The 19,948-nt window shown below is 40.6% G+C and overlaps 2 protein-coding genes across 4 annotated transcripts in view; both read right to left on the reverse strand.

Moving 5' to 3' along the window:
* Nucleotides 1-1,035: 1,035 nt before the first annotated feature.
* Nucleotides 1,036-10,104, reverse strand: LOC113583383 (dynein assembly factor 3, axonemal). 2 transcript variants are annotated; one of them, XM_027019697.2, is made up of 12 exons: nucleotides 10,057-10,104; nucleotides 9,626-9,712; nucleotides 9,316-9,422; nucleotides 5,755-5,848; nucleotides 5,393-5,553; nucleotides 4,555-4,731; nucleotides 4,221-4,343; nucleotides 3,282-3,404; nucleotides 2,828-3,089; nucleotides 2,019-2,133; nucleotides 1,736-1,810; nucleotides 1,036-1,647 (listed from the first exon to the last, which is right to left on the reverse strand). In XM_027019697.2, the coding sequence occupies exons 2-12, from the start codon at nucleotides 9,705-9,707 to the stop codon at nucleotides 1,509-1,511; spliced, it is 1,458 nt and encodes a 485-aa protein (XP_026875498.2). In that variant the 5' UTR covers nucleotides 9,708-9,712; nucleotides 10,057-10,104; the 3' UTR covers nucleotides 1,036-1,508. The 2 variants fall into 2 exon arrangements, with proteins under 2 accessions (XP_026875498.2, XP_026875499.2); XM_027019698.2 differs by having other exon boundaries at nucleotides 9,626-9,708; nucleotides 10,057-10,068.
* Nucleotides 10,105-15,562: 5,458 nt separating this feature from the next.
* Nucleotides 15,563-19,948, reverse strand: part of gnptg (N-acetylglucosamine-1-phosphate transferase subunit gamma) — a 5,087-nt gene continuing 701 nt past the window's right edge. For both annotated transcript variants that reach the window (XM_027019670.2, XM_035530402.1), the window contains exons 4-10: nucleotides 17,809-17,892; nucleotides 17,571-17,664; nucleotides 17,350-17,464; nucleotides 17,148-17,230; nucleotides 16,865-16,984; nucleotides 16,703-16,784; nucleotides 15,563-16,559 (exon numbers count right to left, since the gene is read on the reverse strand). In XM_027019670.2, the coding sequence (XP_026875471.2) occupies nucleotides 16,465-16,559; nucleotides 16,703-16,784; nucleotides 16,865-16,984; nucleotides 17,148-17,230; nucleotides 17,350-17,464; nucleotides 17,571-17,664; nucleotides 17,809-17,892 (673 nt within the window). In that variant the 3' untranslated portion in view covers nucleotides 15,563-16,464. The remainder of the gene's footprint in view (nucleotides 16,560-16,702; nucleotides 16,785-16,864; nucleotides 16,985-17,147; nucleotides 17,231-17,349; nucleotides 17,465-17,570; nucleotides 17,665-17,808; nucleotides 17,893-19,948) is intronic.

The following is a 19,948-nucleotide window of genomic DNA, read 5'->3' on the forward strand; positions in this document are numbered from 1 at the left end:
TGAACGACAATTCCCAGTAGATATTTGAAAAGCATTCCAAAAGAAAAGGAAACGGCTCTTAAAATGATCTAGTCAATAGCAAGTAGTCCGACTACAGGCAAAGCTTTTCATTCACATTCACAGAAAAGGCAGTCTGAATACACATTCCTGAAGCTGTCATTTATGTCAAAGTTACTGTACAAAAAAATAATGTACCATTAATGGGACATTTATTTGTCATTTTATAGGATCAGCCTGTTTCTTAATACAGGTGTTGTGTGTGTGTGTCTGTCTGTCTGTCTGTCTCAGCCTGTCTCTCTCAGTGTATGTGTATGTCTGTCTATCTGTCTGTCTGTCTCAGCCTGTCTCTGTGTGTGTGTGTGTGTGTCTGTCTGCCTGTCTCTGTGTGTGTGTATGTGTCTGTCTGTCTGTCTGTCTCTCCGTGTGTGTGTGTCTGTCTCAGCCTGTCTCTCTCAGTGTGTGTGTATGTGTATTTTCTTGAAGATTGACAGGCCAGTTCATGCTGAGGACTCAGAGATTTGAGCCAGCTTTATATGATCATATCCCCACTGCTGTCTGTGCATGTGCATCAGCACAGCTGTCCTTCGCTGACTCGTCACTGGTCCATATCCACTTTAGATTAGCTGTGAGTGTTTTTAACTAAATTTGTTAATACTTTAAAAAAAAAATTTTTTTTTTGTAAAAACATTTTTTAAAAATTTTCTTGCTTCGATTATACTCTTAGTTGCTAAACTCTCTGTAGCTTATCTGTCATGGATAACATTTTTTTTTTCTGTTTTTGTACAGCTGAGCTGTTTCATTCTTACTCTTTCTGTCTGCTAGTGCATTTCCCACTAAGTGATGTAGAGGAAGAACACGAGTAAATTGCTCTGTTTATCTTCGCTTTCAGCAGCATTTTATAAGCACATGAAACAAATTCAGTCATGTCATTTCTGGTTGTGTTTTAGGGAGCACGCTGAAGGTGACGTTATGCGACGCTGCTGTGCTTTTTTTCTTCATTGTACACTGAGAGAAATTAATCGATGAAAGCAAGAGTGTGTAGGACACGTTTGTATTCTGCATACAATAAAGGATACAATACAGTAATGCTACTTTACCAATTCCTTTTCCCGTTTACAGTAAGAAAGGCACCAGCAGCAAAGGCAGGGTCAGGGTCGCTGGAAGTCACCATGCTCACAGCAAAAAAACTACATTTTACAGTTTTCAACTATGGGCTTCTAATATGTGAAATAAAATGGGTGAAGAACGGTTGCTAACTATATACATATTAAAACAAAAATATTTACCCCAAACAGGCTATGTCTGTTTCTTCATTACATTGTGTTTACAGGCCACTTGGTGTAAATGTAAATGAAATGGTGTAAAGAGCTTGTATAACTCTTGTTTGCTTGTTTGAACTTCTATAAGCCACATGCCCACAAATACTGATTTCACAGCTGGATGATTGGGCTGTGTAGCCTGGAGTGAGGTGCATGTGTGTGAGGTCCTGGTGGTGTGTGGGGATCCTGTCAGTCATCCTGCAGTGTGAACACAGCGTACGAGTTATCGCTGCTGTCTCGGGCCGATATGAATCCTAGGTCTTTGGCAATTTCTCCAACTCTTGCTGTAAAAGCAGCTTCCTGCTCCTTAGACAAGTCCAACAGATACCTTAGAGTAAACATGCAGAGTACATTCCATTAACACCTTTTGTGTTAATATGACCATCGGGTTGTGTCAGAATGTGCTTCAGACTTACTTGGTGAGTTCAATCATAAGCAGAGCACCTGGGGCTGCTACTTGCTTCAGTGAAGAATCTAAATGGTGAACCATACTGTGGAGTACAGGTTCATTAGAATCAATACAGCGACATCAATCTTTCAGCCATGTTTAGCTTGCAAAAGAAAAAAGGTGGGTGTGGCTCTTCAGGTAGAGTGGAGAAGTAAATTGAGTAGGCGTGGCTCTCCAGTGAGAGGAGGAGAGGCATATGGGGGGCTGTGGTTCTCTTCAGTAAGAGTGCAGGAGAGTCAAACTGGTCATACCTGGCTGAGCAGTAGAGGCTGTTGAACCGCTGGCTGAATTGGCCTTTGGTGGGCAGTTTGGACAGGGAGTCCAGAGACAGGAATGACACTCTCACTCCATTCAGATTCATTAACTCTATAAACACGTGCATGCACACACACACACACACACACACACACACACACACACACACACACACACACACACACACACACACACACACACAAATATAGTTTATAGTTTGCTACTTAACTAAAGTCTATACCAGAGTCCTCAGGGTTCAGGTCCTACAGGTTTTTCACACTCCCTTTACCTACGATAACAAAGTGGCCAACAAATTACATGAATCATTTAATCAATTACCAGTAATTACAAAATGCAGGACAGGATCTAGGTTTGAAATCTAGATTTTCAGACTTGAATACCCCTGGTCTATACTGTGCAACAGAAATGCCCTCTGCCTCTTTTCCTTGTTAGTTGACTTTGGGTTGTGTTACATTATTTTGAAGAGTCCCAGAACTATTGACAATACTACGTTGTTGTGATGTTGGGGGGAGGGTATTGAGCTTTGTTTCTGGTAAGTTCAATAAGTTATTCAACCAGTCAGAAAATGAGAAAAGTTGTTTAAATTTAGATATGAAATTGAAATTTGCAGATTGATCTAGCCTTTGCAACTGTTTGGTTTACTAAAATCAGACAGAATAATTATTAGTCATAAATATTGTTCCAGATTATAATTACTGAACAAAACACACTGATGCAGTGCTGTGTGAGAGCATCAGTATATTAACTGCTAAATTTAGTACATTGTAATTACAAATACTGTTACCAAGATCCTTGGCCTTATAGGGTGTTTCTGGTTGCTCCTTTACTTCTGCATGTATTCCACAGGCCTGTTTGATTGTTTGGGTCTCTTCCTTTGTCATTTGATTGTCCATGGTGTCCTGATTCTTCTGGAACGGCTCTGTTTCAACACCGGTTGCCAAGTCCACACCCTTACCACCCAGCTGATGTTTGTGGGGGTGGCCCCCTCTAATGGCAAGAGATTCAAACAGCATCTGGACATTCGCTACAGAGATTTCCTGGGCACTCTAAAAAGAGAGAGCCAGAAAGGGGAAATGTGTAGCTTCCAGATAAATCAAACTTATCTTTCTTAAAGTATTCTGACTATTCTGCTATCTAGGACAGAGACAGATGAAAATTTTAACTAAGTGAATCACACAGGAGAAAAGTAACATTAATCTCATTGGCTCTCACCACTTCAAGCTGCATTTTTTTTTTACCTTAACATGCTGGTTGTTTTGTGTCTTCAGGAGTTCTTTATTCTCTGTTTCAATACCAAAAGCCAGGTAGGGGCTGGAAACGATGTCTCCCCAGTAACCTCTCAGTCCTACCCTGTCTCCTCTCTAATGTACACACAGGTGAAATATGTCTGTTACTGGATCAGGTCCCATTAGAACACCCATGATTTAATGCTTTTTTAATCGATTAAACCATCTATTCTCTTTTATCAGCAGGCAAACGAGCCAGTTGACCAAATGAAATTCATAACCCATGTAAACACTGGAATTTCCTGATTATGTAAGTTATGTCAGTAAAATACCTCTAATGCTACTTGATCTGCACTACCAGAAATTCTCCAGTGAGCCAGTTCATGTGATTATTACAGACTTTGAACTTTCCGCTTTCCAGAGCAGAGGTTCAGATTCCCCCACCAGGACGTCCTACCTGCCTGGACTTGCCCTTTAGCTCAAATAAGCAGGCAGAATTAGTGAAACTCACAGTTCTAAGACTGCTCTAATCAAGGCAATTAAAGACATTCCTTTGAACACAGATTCAGGGAAGCTGTCAGTTCTACTTCTGCTTGATCTCAGACCATAAACATAACATTCTTATATGGAGACATGAAAGGTACTATGTAAATAAACTTGCCTTGTTTTGCCTTGAAATCAACTGGGTGATTTATAATTATGATGGGGCTTTTATTTTTTTAACCTGAACTTATGCACCTTTCGATCTGCTAGGCATGTATTCATACTGCATGGCGTCAATAAAGAACAGGTTAAATAGGTTTCAGTTCAGTGTAAAAAAATCAGTTACGGTAATCATCTCTGTGGTTATGAATGAGAATGCATGTAGGCATACTGCTTTCTGTTAGAAAGCTGTCACGGTGATGTATGTGGCAGCAAATATGCCAGTATTCACATACTGAAGTAACTTACATGATTGAACACGCGTGTAGACAGCAGACTCTGATTGGCTATTTGGTATAACCCCTCCCTCATCTCAAAAGCCAGGCCCCTTTCCCTCCATTTGGCATACTGTTGCTTGTGTATGACTCCACACTGCAAGAAGAAGCCCAGAAAGAGGGAACAGAGTAGTGCTTAAATCCAAGTGCACTCTTCACTGCCATCGTGTAAGTTGATGACAGTAGAAACTTGTGATATAATATTATTATTCTGATACTTCAGTGGGTTTAATTGATTGCAATTGACCCTGTTCTCAATAAATGATAATGTGCAAAATGCGATCTTAGTGCTGCTTATGGCAACGCACCCCTTTCTGGTGCAGCTTCATAGTGAGGTCCCAGTCATAGGAGCCCAGGCGAGAGTCATATCGGGTGCCCAGATGCCGTCTGACACGGGCGTCCCTGGCCTTAGCCATGTTGGCCGTGGCGGAGGGTGGTTGCTGCCACTGGGCGAAAATCTGGATGAGCTCATCCCTCTCCTTAAACTACAAGCAACAGCACAGGAGAACAACTGGATCTGTGTGTCAACTGCAATTTAAATTCTAGGAGAGTAGGTGCCGTCCCTTCAGGTCCTTATAGTGGCACGGTCTAAAAAAGCTTCTTCATATGACATAATGTAATTGACACACTGGCCCATCTCACACACCCAAATTAAGCCAAAGGCTTGAATAAATAAATTCCAACATTCCAATGTAGAATCATCACTGCTACTGCAATAAATTGAAGACTAAGCTAAAACCATGTTTGGGAAACCGGTCTTTAGACCTCCAAGGTGTCATCTTTCCACCCTTTCACCTGATATGCCACTTGGTAACACCACCTTTGCTAAGTGTGCAAATGTCATTTCTGTGCAATCTCTCTCTAGTTACCTCCACAGGCCAACAATCCCTGTGCCTTAGCATGACCCTAAATAGCCTTGTAGGTATTTGTGATGTCTATGACATATTAAAGACCTAGTTGAAAATCGATGTAGAATTTCTGTGGAATTTTAGTGCAAAACCTTTGTTACATTTTCCAATGTCATTGGCTTGTGTTAGTTTGTTTTAATAGTCAGAGCTTCTCCCCTGGTGCAAAGCTTTTAACATTTCTGATTTAAGGATACATCTTACACATATTGTGTAACCACAATGTAACCACAGAGCTCACCTTGAGCAGGCTTGTGTCGAGGCAGGGGTGTGATTGAGTGTGTGTGTCGATCGTGTTGGTGACAGAAAGTAAAAGCAGAGCAGCAACATGTTTGACCGTCTCTTCGGTCTGACAGCGAATCTCGGTGTTCCCAAACACCTCGAGGAACACCTCCGTCTTCTCTGGGTAGAAAACAGCCGGACAACAGGACATATGAACACAACACTGGGAAAGCCTTTGTCTTCAATAACTATATATCATGCATGTTGTAAGTTAGACCTTTTCAAACACCCGACTGAAATCAACAGGTCTTATGGAGCACCAGCATATACTGGTATCAGTATCAGCATGCCACAGTCACATGGTGTGATGACAGTACACACCATGCATGCTCATGCTGTCCGGAGCAGTCAGCGACAGCCAAAGCAGCAACAGTTGCCGCGCCACAACCTCCATGCTGTTCTCGATCACCCAAACCTGCAAAGACATTTCACGTGCTACAATGAAATAGCTGTCTGCACCGCCCCCAGACTGCTCCCCCCCAACTGTGTTTGGATGTTGGCTGGGTGCAAAGACTATGCAGCTTTTGTCAATGTGCCACTCAATGATGCACACCTCACAACCTCATGATGCCCTTTGTTTGTGAAAGTACCCACCCCTGGTGGGGGCTTGTTTGTATGAAGACCTGGCTAACCCTTGACTGTTCATTCATTTTTATAGCAGGTGCAAAATAATTATATATATATATATATATATATATATATATATATATATATATATATATATATATATATATATATATATATATATATATATATATATATATATATATATAGATATAGATATAGATATAGATATATACATACATACATACATACATACATATGCATTTATATGCATACACACACACACACACACGCACACACACACAGCGGGTGAAATAAGTATTGAACACATCACCAATTTTCTAAGTAAATATATTTCTAAAGTTGCTATTGACATGAAATTCTCACCAGATGTCAGTAACAATCCATCCAATCCACACATCCAAAATAAATCAAACCATAGATGTCCATAAATTAAATTATGTGTAATATTGAGAAATGACACAGGGGAAAAAGTATTGAACATGCTTACTGAAATGTATTTAATACTTAGTACAAAAGCCTTTGTTGGTGATGACAGCTTCAAGATGCCACCTGTAAGGAGAAACTAGTTGCATGCATTGCACAGGTGTGATTTTGGCCCATTCTTCCACAAAAACACTCTTCGACTCCTGAAAGCTCCGTGGGCTCCTTCTATGAACTCTGAGCTTTAGTTCCTTCCATAGATTTTAAACTGGATTCAGGTCAGGTGATTGGCTGGGCCATTCTAGCAGCTTTATTTTCTTTCTCTGAAACCAGTTGAGAGTTTCCTAGGCTGTGTGTTTGGTATCATTGTCTTGCTGAAATGTCCACCCTCGTTTCATCTTCATCATCCTGGTAGATGGCAGCAGATTTTTATCAAGAATGTCTAGGTACATTTGTCCATTCATCCTTCCTTCAATTATATGAAGCGTGCCAGTGCTGTATGCTGAAAAACAGCCCCACACCATGATTTTCCCACCTCCAAATTTCACTGTTGGTATGGTGTTTTTGGGGTGATATACAGTGCCTTTTGACCACCAAACATGTTGTGTATTATGGCATCTAAAGAGTTAAATTTTGGTTACATCTGACCAGACTATATTCTCCAAATATTTCACAGGCTTGTCTAAATGTTGTTGAGCAAACTTTAAAGGCACTTCAACATGCTTTTTCTTCAGCAATGGAGTCTTGCATGGTGAGCATGCATACAGGCCATGGAGGTTGAGTGCATTACTTATTGTTTTCTTTTAAAGAATTGTACCTGCTGATTCCAGGTCTTTCTGTAGCTCTCCAGAGGTGGTCCTTGGCTCTTGGACAACTCTTCTGATAATTCTTTTCACTCCTCTGTTTCAAATCTTGTGGGGAGCACCTGGTCGTGGCCGGTTAATGGTAAAATGATGTTCTTTCCACTTCCGGATTATGGCCCCAACAGTGCTCACTGGAACCTTCGTAGTTTAGAAATTCTTCTGTAACCAATGCCATCAGTATGTTTTGCAACAATAATGTTGCAAAGGTCTTGAGAGAGCTTATTTGGTTTTACCCATCATGAGATGTTTCTTGTGTGGCACCTTGGTGATGAGACACCTTTTTATAGGCCATCAGTTGAACCAGCTAATATTAATTTGCAATAAGTGGCAGGATTGCTTTCTAATTACTGATAGATTTCAGATGGTGTCATGACTTTCCATGGTTTTTTGCACCTCTCTTTCTTCATGTGTTCAATACTTTTTTCCCTGTGTCATTTCTCATTATTACACATAACTTAATGTATGGACATCTATGGTTTGATTTCTTTGGATGTGTGGATTGGATGAGTTGTTAACGACATCTGGTGAGAATTTCATGTCAATAGCACTTTTAGAAATATATTTACTTAGGAAATTGGTGATGTGTTCAATACTTATTTCAGCCGTTGTGTGTGTGTGCGCACACACGCACACACACACACAACGGCTGAAATTATATATATATATATATATATATATATATATATATATATATATATATATATATATATATATATATATATACACACACACACTGCCTGGCCAAAAAAAAAAAAGGTTCACCACCTATTCAGCTGGATTTAACTAAGCAAATAGGTAGCGTCCCATTGGGTAATTACTGCATGGGTGATTATGTTTCAGCTGGCAACAAGTTATTCAACCTTAATTGATGCAGTGAGTAGCTTCTCATTTGTTAAACAACCCTGTCGAAAGACACATCCTATGGTCGTGGAAAAGATGTTAATCTTTCAGAAGGGTCAAATTATTGGCATGCATCAAGCAGAGAAAACATCTAAGGAGATTGCTTAAACTACTAAGATCGGGTTAAGAACTGTCCAACGCATTATTAAAAAGGGGAAGGACAGTGGGGAAATGTCATCTTGGAGGAAGGAAAGTGGTTGGGAAAAACATTTTGAATGATCGTGATCAGCGATCACTTAAATGTGTGGTGAAATAAAATCGTAGCAAAACAACAGTAGAACTCAGGGATATGTTTAATAGTGAAAGTAAGAGCATTTCCACACGCACAATGTTAAGGGAACTCAAGGGATTGGGACTAAACAGCTGTGTAGCCTTAAGAAAACCACTTGTCAGTGAGGCTAACCAGCAAAAATGTGCTAGGGAGCATAAACATTGGACTCTGGAGTAATGGAAGAAGGTCATGTGGTCTGGTCTGATGAGTCCAGATTTACCCTGTTCCAGAGTGGTGGGCGCATCAGGGTAAGAAGAGAGGCGGTTGAAGTGATGCACCCATCATGCCTAGTGCCTACTGTACAAGCCTGTGGGGGCAGTGCTATGATCTGGGGTTGCTGCAGTTGGTCAGGTCTAGGTTCAGCAACGTTATGTGCCCAAAGAATGAGGTCAACTGACTACCTGAATATACTGAACGACCAGGTGTTTCCATCAATTGATTTTTTCGTCCCTGATGGCACGGGCATATTCCAAGATGACAATGCCAGGATTCATCGGGCTCAAATTGTGAAAGAGTGGTTCAGGGAGCATGAGATATCATTTTCACACATGGATTGGACACCAGAGTCCAGACATGAACCCCATTGAGAATCTTTGGGATGTGCTGGAGAAGACTTTGCGCAGTGGTCCAAATCTCCCATCATCAATACAAGAGCTTGGGGGAAAATTAATGCAACTCTGGACAGAAATAAATGTTGTGACATTGCAGAAGCTTGTGGAATGCCACAGCGAATGCGTGCCGTAATCAAAGTTAAAGGCGGTCCAACGAAATATTAGAGTGTGTGACCTTTTTTTTATTGGTTGGTTGTTTCAACATCCGTCGTCATTCGGTGTGACTTACGTGCAGCGTATCAGTGTCTCGCAGGCCTGCGATGGTCTTTAGGATGTGTCTAGGGTCTCCACTGCCCACGAGCAACACATTCAGCTCCCCCTCCGCCCTCACCGTACCTGTGCTCGCACGTTCGTGGAAGAACAGACAGTGGAGATCAACAGTGAGGATCCAAATTCCACAAAAAGGAACTAGAGAAAGGTTCGCTTTTGGACGAAATGTAGAAGACTTAACGCTCTTTATTATATACATTTTTGGTGGCCGACGGAATCAAGTAAACATAATAATTCCGTTATGCACAGTTAAACGATAGTGAGCTCACCTGCGCCGAGCACATCTCGTGCTGGTCCGAAACCCCACCAAGTCACGCAGCCCGCGCCTTCCATGATCCGACCCGCGCTCATTCTCGCTTGGGAAGAACCATAACAGATAACTGAAAACAGCTATAGCTACGTTGGCTAAATAACTAGCTACACCCCTTCGATTTACCAGGGATATAACTTTTAGGGGAGTTAGATAGCTCTCAGTTTTGTTTTGTTTTTGTTTTTTCAAACTGTGCTTTTTGGTTTAACCTAGGTTAGCCAAGTTAGCTATAGCTACTTGCAGGTTTGCTGGCAAACGGCACGACTTGGCAGCTTCTAGTTTTTAACGTCATCTGCAACGTATCATTTTTTTAACATGGAAACTAGATTTACCATTTAATATACCTGATAGCTAATCATAATAAACAATACACTATTTCTTGTAACTTACTCTCACTCTCTGGACCCCAGCAGCAGGATGCGAAAGTTTGACTAATGGTTGCTTGGTAACGGCAAGGGGCGGGTGTGACAGTCCTCCCCAGCCTCTGTCTCTGCAGGTCTTGGTTATTACAATGACAGTCTGGTGTGTTATAGCAGGGGAAATGCGAAAATGTGCGGGTCTACGCGAAAATGTGCGGGTCTACTGAGACCCCTTGGACTGGGGGACCTTTGTTCCGTTTATTAGTAAGGAATGTAGCTGCAGTAGTTTAAATATTCTCACGCAGCGGTGTGGCACATGTGCCTATTACTCAGTGAAGTGAACTAATCAAGTGCAACGAGGCTTATACTTTTTGTTGGAAGAATACACCCACCTGTCAAGTCATTTCACATTTTTCTGATCATACTTAAGGCGACAACAGGCGTGGAAGCAAAAAAAAAAAAAAAAAGACTTCAGTATTGAGAAAAGGGTAGGCTGTAATATAACATGCTCTGTTGACAGACATTTGAAGACTGTCGTAGCCTGGAGCAAGACTGAGTGTTACATTTGCACTGCGCTGTTTTATTTATTTTATTTTATTTTTTGACCTAGAAGTGTTTTAGGTGTTTTCAGATTAAATGGGTGTGTCTGTATGTGGGTGTGTGTCTGTAAGTTTTCTGGTGTGTTGGTTCGCAGATTGTTCTTCTGGAAAAGTCTGCTGTAAAGACAAGGTGAGGACTGCAGTGTCTCTGTCTCTCTCTTCCTCCTGCCTTAAAAAATGTCTTACTTCACCTGTAATTGGCCAGGTGTTGCTAGGTTGCTTTTCCCAAATGAATGGCGTCTGCTAGTGGCTTACAAAAAGTACTTTCTCTTTCAGTACTTTCTCTATATTTTCTATTTATGCATAGTATTCTATTCATGTATATTGAAACATCAATGAATATTTAGCTATAATTGTGCACAGCGGAGGCACCTTGCTCTTGTAAAGCTTTGTTGCCCAAGTGCCCATTATAATTGTCATTTTTTTTTCCTCCCCCAGAGGGTGTAGGTGGCCTGTATAAATTTGCCTGTGAGTAAATTTGTGTGCATGATAGTAACATTGCCTTGTTGAATCATTCTTCCTAGGTCCACAGATATGTTCATACTAGTCTGCCGCTACAACCGCGTGTTCGCCTACCCCGGTGATGACGTTACACTTACCTCTCACCTCTCTCCCGAAACAAGCGCTGTTACCATGGAGATCCGGTGGTTTAGGGGAATAGAATGTATTTACCAATATAAAAAGGGCCAGGTAACGGTGGCAAAGGCGTACGCAGGCAGAGTGAGCCTGTTGACCCAAGAGCTTGAGATAGGAAATGTGTCTCTGATCCTGAGAGAAGTTGGTCCAGGTGACACAGGAATTTATGTCTGTCAGATCATCACTCGAGACAACAAGTTGGAGAAATCGATACATTTATATATGGCAGGTGAGGGTGAAATAATTGTTCTGTTTCCATCTTTTTTTCTGTTTAGTCTTAAAATGGGTTGTTTGAGTTGCAGTGAATGAATGCTATTTACTGCCTTGGCTTTTGCAGCATGCATTTATATAATGCTAGTAAATGTGTGTTTTTAAGACAGCTAAGTGGCACTTATTCATGGATAAGCATGACTTGTGTAACTGAGTTGAATGATTCATGAAAATCTTTTCCATATTCTGTCCTCATTTAGGAATGGATCCACTTTCTCCTGAGAGATGTGAGTTACCTGTTACCTTTTTAATTCTGCTGTTCAGCCTAAGCTATATAGTCTGAATATGACTGGACTCTGCAGATTTTTGGTTTGAACTGCAACCGAGTATCCAACAGTGCAGTAAAATGAATTTCCAGAAAACCTGTGGTTTATCCATATTACAAGACAAAATGTTTGACTAAATAGCAGCATATCCAGAGGCAGCCTATACCACCTTTCACTGCTTGTGGGTCTTCAGGTGGACTGAGGATCACACAGCAGGACCTGAACATGGAAGATTCTGTCCACATGCTCGGTGAGTGCAGAATTTGACCTACAAACACGCCGAAAGAAATATTCTAGAAAAACTTTTTGAATTCTGGTGAGATTACTGATCATTCTAATCAGGGAAAAGCACCAAATATAAGCACACATTAATGTGTGTTTGTATGGACGTTTATGGACGATTTGAAACTGATTTTTATTTGTTTACACTGTATATTGAAGAGGTAAAGGAATTACTGCAGCAAAAGGAGGAGGAGTTGGAAGCCTGTAAAAGAGAACTGGAGATGCTGGTTTTCAAGCTACAAGAGAAGGACAGCATGGTGCAGCAGTTCAGAGTGACTCTGCAGTCCAAAGAACAGGAACTGAGCGAGACAAAGAAATATCGAGAGAAGGCAGAAGAAGAGCTTCAAGGCAGGACGAGGGAGCTGGAGTGCACTACAGAGCAGCTACGGAGGATGACGGGGCTCCTGCAAGGCCGACTGACTGACCTGGAGACCATGGGTAGGGCAGCGAACAAGAGAGAGGAGCATATAAACAACATGGCTGGTGAGCTACAAATATGCAAAAGGCAACTGGCGACACTGGGATTGAAGCTGCAAGAGGAGAATAGCCGGACACAGGAGCTAGGTGTGACTCTGCAGGAGAAAGAACGAGAGCTGGAGGAGGCGAAGAAGCAGCAGGAGCAAAGGGTGGCTCGTTTCCTTGCAGGTTAACTGAGTTTACTCGATAACATTTCAGTTACTTCTCACTTCTGTTTCTCAGGGCTTGTAATTAGGAAGATGTTCTTGATGTTCACTGCTGCTTGTAATATTCAAGGTTCTTCAAGCTTGAGGCACTTTGGCAGGCAGAGATGGTTGGCATGTCTTTTCATAACCTTACACTTGTGACTGCTTGTGTTGGTTACAGCGAACAGAGGAAGACCTGGCGAGGCAGTCATGTCAGATGGGCCTGTCGCCACTGAGCTGCTCGACGAGTGCAACGAGAGTGACGAGGTGCCGACAGAAAGGCACCAAAACCCAAAAGACCAGATGGGGGCGATTGTGAGGTGGATACATGAGAGAAGGGAGGAGAGAAGAGAGCAAGAAGAAGCTGAGACAACAGAGATCCTCGAAAAGGAGTTTCTCGATTTTTTCATGGCAAGGAAAGGACTGCTCGAGGGGGAGCAAGAAAACATTGTGGCTGCAGCAACGAGAATGGCTGTCCTCGAGAAAGCACTAGACAGTGCAGACACAGCAGAGCGCAGGGATGAGCTAGATGCACAGCTGAGAAAGGCATTAGAGAGGTGCAGGGAGGCACAGGGAAAGGTAGAGCTGCTGACAAAAGAGATAGAACAGCAGAAAAGTGAGATCGAGCAGAGGCACACACACGAGATACAGAAGATCAGGGAGAAATATGAGATTGTGTCCAGGCTAGAAGCAGAAATGAATCTGCTGCAAATCATCCTGCCTGATGTCCAGGCGTACCTTAGGAGGACGAGTGCAGAAACACGAGGAACCTTTGACAGACCGATGGTGAAGGAGACACGGGAGATATGCGAGGCAGCAGGAGAAAGAGAGAGCCCAGCTCCCCGAGGTAAGACAGACGGAGTGGAAGAAGAAGACAACGTCACGGAACAGATGCTTGGGGATCAGGCAGAGGATGGATTAACTGAGGAAGAGTCTGCAACTGAAATGCTCGTGGTGAAAGAACAAGGGGCAGAAACAGGCAGAGAAAAAGGCAGGAGTGCCATAGGGATGCTGGAGCAAGAACACCCACAAACGCAGGCAAACTCAGAACTAGACAGAAAACTAGACAAAAGGGATTTGAAAAACCAGGGCACCGATTCGGAAAGTGAGGTGACAGAACCAGAAGAATTGCCAGAAATTGTAAATGGGGTGGTTACTGGGCACAAAGAAATACAGGCACTGATAGGAGTAGAAGATGAGGAGGAAGGGAGAGAAGTGAGGGAGGTTGTTGAGGAGACATGTGAAGAGGACATTAATGGTGAAGATTATAATGAGTAGTCTTCCTGGACATAATCCCTATGATGGGCTATTGACTTCACACACAGTGATTTTAATTAGATGCCTGAATTTAATTAAAGTAACCTAAAACATTGCGCAGACAGTGTTAAGTTAATTGAGGCACAGTCAGTGGACACCATATTTGAGGTCATGCCACAGGTGTTAAGGTCAGGACAAGGATGTCTGATTTCTTGTTTACTTTTACTTTATATGCTTTATAGTGCTCTGGCAGAGTGCATTTTGGATCTTTGTTTCAAAAATCTGTGACAGGGTGCAGAGGAGTGTGGTAATAACCAAATTATCCACTCCTATTCCACTCTGTGTGAGCTCTTGCTATATCATACAGCAATTTACCATAATGTGGAGCTAATTTTATTTTTTAATTTTAGCAAATTTAAGTGATTTCTTTCTGTGTGCAACTCGGTGACTTTTGATTGTTTTAAGATTAATACAGAAAAACAATAAAACTCATAAGGATGTTTAAACCCAGTGGTCATACGTTTCCTTGATTTAATTTAATTAAAAAACTTTTAAAAAGCTTAATTGTGCCTTTCATTCAAACTACTTTCGATCAACAATGATCTGCAACTTTGGAAACGATCAAAATGGTTCGCCCACTGTGACAGAAGTTCTGTCACTTCTGGGCTGATTTTCTGTTTGTGTAACGTCACCCGGCCCCCACTCTGATCATTAGCCCTGTCTGTAGGAGTCATTCAGACGTGTCTGCAAGACTTGGACGTGTCCATATACTCACCTTTTAGCAAGTTTAATTTGCTTGAGTTCAGGCACTGCGTTCCACTGGAAATTGACCAACGTAAGTTTATGGTTATTGATTTCCGGGCTTTTACTCACTGTGCCTTGCCTTTTTTACCTTGTGTCCTGTTTTGGTTAGACCGTGTGAATTAGCTGCAGTAAACCCACTTATCATGTCCTGCTTTTGCCTCGCATCCGTTACATTAGTATGTTATTCTTACACACATCTTATTCTAATCCTTGCAAACAATGAGAAATCCATCAGTGGTCAGATAAGCAGTTTACCTTCTCTTCAAAACATTGTCATGTTTGTGCTTGTTATATTTATGGCATTTTGCTGATGCTTTTATCCAAAGTGACTTAAAAGTATGAGTACAACTTGAGGGTTAAGGGCCTTGCTCAGGGGTCCAACTGTGGGGCAACCTTCCAACTACAAGTCAAGTACCTTAACCACTGAGCTACATACTCATTATTGGAAAACAATTTGTACATGGATATAATTAGAGGTTGTTATTTTCAAATACATACATTGCAGTAGGTGTCCTTACTAAGCATGATTGCCATATCAAGCAATTTTACAAATACAACTGATTTTCACAATGGATAAATGCCCCAAAAATATTTGTACCACAGTTAACTCCCATAACATCACTGTAATTGAATTGCTGACTCATAGCTTTTTTTTTTCTTTCTTTCTGGAATCCAGTATTAATAATTCAAGTCCAATCATGTCACCAGAAGCTTGAATTCAAAGCAAAACATGAAACGATTCAAAAGCACTGACTACTTGCTAAATCATTTTGACAGCTTAAATACATTTATTTGGCGTGGCTACACACTGGAGCAAAAACGGAAAAAGCAAAAAAAAAAAAAAAAAACCCAACCCAAAACAAAACAGCAAAGTTATAGAAAACTGGTTCCAATTTCGTGGCACAAAATACGTTCCAACTATTAAACATCACATTTCTGAAACTCAAGTTGCGCCCGGTTGTGCATGTCATTCTGAAGTGTTCATATGCAAAGTACTTGACACTTCTTAATATGTTGCAACTTGTTTGAGAGGGACTGTGTGACAGTAGTGTGCACTAAAGGCTGAAGCATATGTGCAATTTAATAACATATAATTAATCCAACCATATGTCCCCTTCTGCTGGAAGAGCATGTACTTAACTAAAGGTGGAAACAATTTTAACTGTTTAATACTTCCCAAGTCCTGGTGGAGAACAACATAACGCATAAGAGTTCAGGAAGGTCATGACATGTTGAATTTGAATGGTAATATTAGCATTTGTTAAACAGATACAATTGACATTGTTCACATTCAAGGCTGAATCAACTACTTTTATATTATGAACCAAAACAAGATTCATTGCTTGCTTTGTACATATTCATTAACATGGAAAGTTTTGTTGTTTTAAAAAGTCTATATAATGTGTTTTTTATTCACCATAAGTATGTAACAGATTGATTTTTTTTAAAAAGGTGTGCTCAGTTTTTTCTGAAGATGCAACGAAAAGGAGGAACAAAGTGAATATGTTCTGTCAAAATGCCAGTACTGTCCTCTGACTAAAATGGTTAGAAGATCATGATACTAGGCCAAACTTAGAAAGGTTATCAGAACAATGAAATATCCTGCAGTTGCTCGTCACTGAACACAAGGTCTTCTCCCAGTTGGCTGAGACGTAAGTGGTTGTTAGGCATCTTGCTTGGCGATGCTTCCTGTGTTGCCACGGAGATGCTGGGCACCTACTGCTGAGGGCTGAGGGGTCTGTGGAGTGTTTGAACTTCCTGAGAGAAAAGGAAATAAAGAAATTAATATGAGAAAAAGCAAGGTGGATATCAGGTGAACATGACACTAAAACATGCTGAGTGTGTGGGATTAGCAGTGTTCACAGTAAAGGGGGGGAGGGGGCTTGTCTTGAGTGTCTCACCAGTGTATGTCTCATAGGAAATGTTGTGCTGGATGAGGAGAGCGTGCAGTCGTTGCATTTCAGCACGCTGTTTCTCAAAGTCCTGTTAACACACAGGACATTGGGCTTCACTGTACTTACTGACATGCATTTATACACACACACGCACACAGACACACACACCTGCATGCACTGCTCTAGACTTTGGTGCTTTTGTGCTTGTTTTTCCTCTTTCTGCAGCTTTTGAGCTCTCTTCAGGAAACCGGCCTCTTCAAACAGTTCCCTCAGCATCTTATTGTAGCCCTACAAAAAGTACACAACATATACTATAGAGTTGTACATTTTATATATATATATATATATATGTGTGTGTGTGTGTGTGTGTGTGTGTATGCATATATATGTATACATGTATGTATGTATGCATGTATGTATGTATGTGAGTGTGTGCACGACAGTGAGTTACCTGTTCAGTGATGAGTTCTTCATACCGGGCTTGCTCAATGTCATCCCATTCCTTCTGAAGTTTCTCATTCAACACTGGATATACTGCAAGTGCACGCACACGCACACATACACACATTATAGCAGCACACACATCAGAAATGAGAATCAGCTGGTGGATCTGTCTGAGATTCGGACACACACACTCACTTCTTTTAACTCACCTAAGAGGGAGTGTGCATGGCAGACGAGTGGTGTCTCAAATGTGAGTGAGTACATGCAAGTCTGTGGCTCCGACACCCTGGCCAGCTTACTGCTGTTGCCACATGAAAAGAGGACCTGAGAGGGAGCAGTTGGTATGACAGAGTGATCGAACACGCCCACCCGTGCTCACACACACGTGTGCACACTTATGCATGCGCGCTCACATGCATGTACGCAATACCTTTGTTTGTCTGTTCTTGTTGCCACAGGAGTCTCCCTCTCTCATCCACATAGCGGTGAATGTGTTATTCTCTATCTCCCACTCCTGCCAGATCCTACATATTTACACAGGAAAAAATAAAAAATAAACATTGTGCAATATGTGAAATGTACACACTAGAATTACTTAATGAAGCTTTTGTTGATTTTTGCACTAAAATGATCAGGACTGTTTTCTATAACGTGCGTGAGCGTTTTACCCCAGTATTCCATTATAGGCATTCCACCTGAAGCTCTGCTCATGTTGGGTCACATTATGGAATGGACAGAACTCATACTTATACCTAACAAATGAGAAGAGCAGAAATCAGTCACGTTTTTAAGAACGCAGCCTCTAGCAGAAGCAAATATTAAACTGCTGGAATCAATGTCCTTGCCAACTTCTGCCAGACTAATCCGCAACGTAGTTCACCATCTCCCTTCAATCCTACATCCTAAGTAATAATAATAATAAAAAACTCAAGGTTGCTGTACAAAGCATTGCAGAAAAATGTCACAATAGAGAGCAATTACAAGGGAGTATACAAAAAAACCAACCAACCAAACAAACAAACAAAAGACCACTTTTCCAAAGCCCCTACCTCCAAAAATGCATAGGCACATAATCCCATGACAGTCAGAAATTTTCTTTCCTTTAGCACCTATAGACCAATAAAACAATCACATTTCGGTCATGTTCCCAAAGTTTAATGTACTCTAGGTCTAATGGTTTTGTCAATAAGTTTTCAAAATTTGCCCCAATCATGGCCTGCGGTCAGCAAAAATATTCCAAATACTATATTATTTTTCATGTTCATCGTTGCTCCCCAAAATATCACTGGATCTTTTGAATTCTGAGGTTGTTAAAGAGTCAAAAAACCAAAATTTAGTAGAAGTAAGAAAACGTTTTTGCACATTCAATTGACATGCATACTCTCCTGTTATTATAGGTTTGTCAGTAAGGCTTTTCAAACTCCAGTTTTGTCAGGCCAGCTTCAATTAATGTTGCAGCTATTAATTAGCCATCATAATTTAAAGCTATATTGTAGGCAGTATAGGCTACTCTGCAGTTAGAAACTTTCACCATTTGATGCTAATGACACAACAGACCTTTTGTTCATAGCTTGCTCTGACGAGTCCTACAAACTGATCTGCATTCAAACTACACTGCTCAATGTGACCAGACCAAAAGTGATTTTCACCCTTTTTAACATGCTCCTGTGGTCATCCTTGAAAAAAGGTTGACAAACCATAGAGGGATATAACCACTATAGCCTCAAATAATGATGTAATATTAACACGTCGTAGCTTGTGGTTGTACATAACAATATTCGATTCGATTCAATTTTCGACTACCTAATAATCTTGCAATTCAGAGAATCCAGTGATGTTTGGGAGATGAAAATACATAAAATATTTTGATCACGAGCAAAAACGCTATTCATTTTTTAAATAGAGAAAAATCCTTTAGGGTCGGAGTTTGGAATATGGGCACGACACCTACAGGATTTCAGTGGTCTGTTTCAGTATTAGCTACCAGCCATAAAGCCAGCGTTTTTAACAGAAGAGTAGATGGGGTCCTGCCCTTGACTTTGCCACACTCAGTAAAAACTATTACAAAGTATAAATAAATAACTTTTTTATACTTTGTAACAGTTTTAATTAATAAAATAATTTTAAAAGTCTTTACAAAAAAAAAACCTCTTTCTTTAAGTATGTGGAATCTATTTCATTACGGTTGGTGGATTGGAATTTCTGGTTAGATGCCTCTACAGCATTGATAATTTTACAGGAAATGTGGCATTCTTACAAACTCTGTCATCCTAGCTTTTAGTTTACAAACATTTTTTCATCTCACAGGTTTTTACTTTGGAACAACAAGCACATTACAAATAAGGAAAAGCCACTACTCTTTCAATCTATGTGCATTAACAATATTACATTAATTCACCAATTACAGAGGCAATAATCTAGCCTTTTCTGTCTTATGCATTAAATTCTGAAACACGATTTCCAAAGTTGAATTACAACAGTGTTTTTTTTTACTATACCCCAGATGGTTTCTTTTAATTAAAAGGTAATTATCAATTTATAGTCATTTCATTACAGGACTACATCATATATTTTAATACGGTAAACATAATATAATTGCAATAAGTATTTTATAGTGTTTATTTAGTGCAATTACTCTGAAATGACCATAAATATAGTTTTTAATGATAGTTTTGATGTATATTTTGAAATACTGCATTTAAAAAAGCCAGTCTTAGAAAAATGGCATATATGTAAACACCCCTAAACTTAAAACACACAACACCCCTAAACGCATAAAAACACAACCATGCCGTAGTTTGTATCAGA

This window comes from Electrophorus electricus, chromosome 10 (assembly GCF_013358815.1).
Source record: "Electrophorus electricus isolate fEleEle1 chromosome 10, fEleEle1.pri, whole genome shotgun sequence".
Classification (NCBI taxonomy): domain Eukaryota; kingdom Metazoa; phylum Chordata; class Actinopteri; order Gymnotiformes; family Gymnotidae; genus Electrophorus; species Electrophorus electricus.

Bases quoted from the DNA above. Each gene is read 5' to 3' on its own strand.
- LOC113583383 (XM_027019697.2), bottom strand. From the start codon at position 9,707: ATGAGCGCGGGTCGGATCATGGAAGGCGCGGGCTGCGTGACTTGGTGG. The intron at 5,554-5,754 runs GTGTGTACTGTC...TTTTCTACCCAG, and splicing joins GGACAGCATGAGCATGCATG to AGAAGACGGAGGTGTTCCTC. The intron at 4,344-4,554 runs GTGCGTTGCCAT...TTCTTCTTGCAG, and splicing joins TGAAGCTGCACCAGAAAGGG to TGTGGAGTCATACACAAGCA.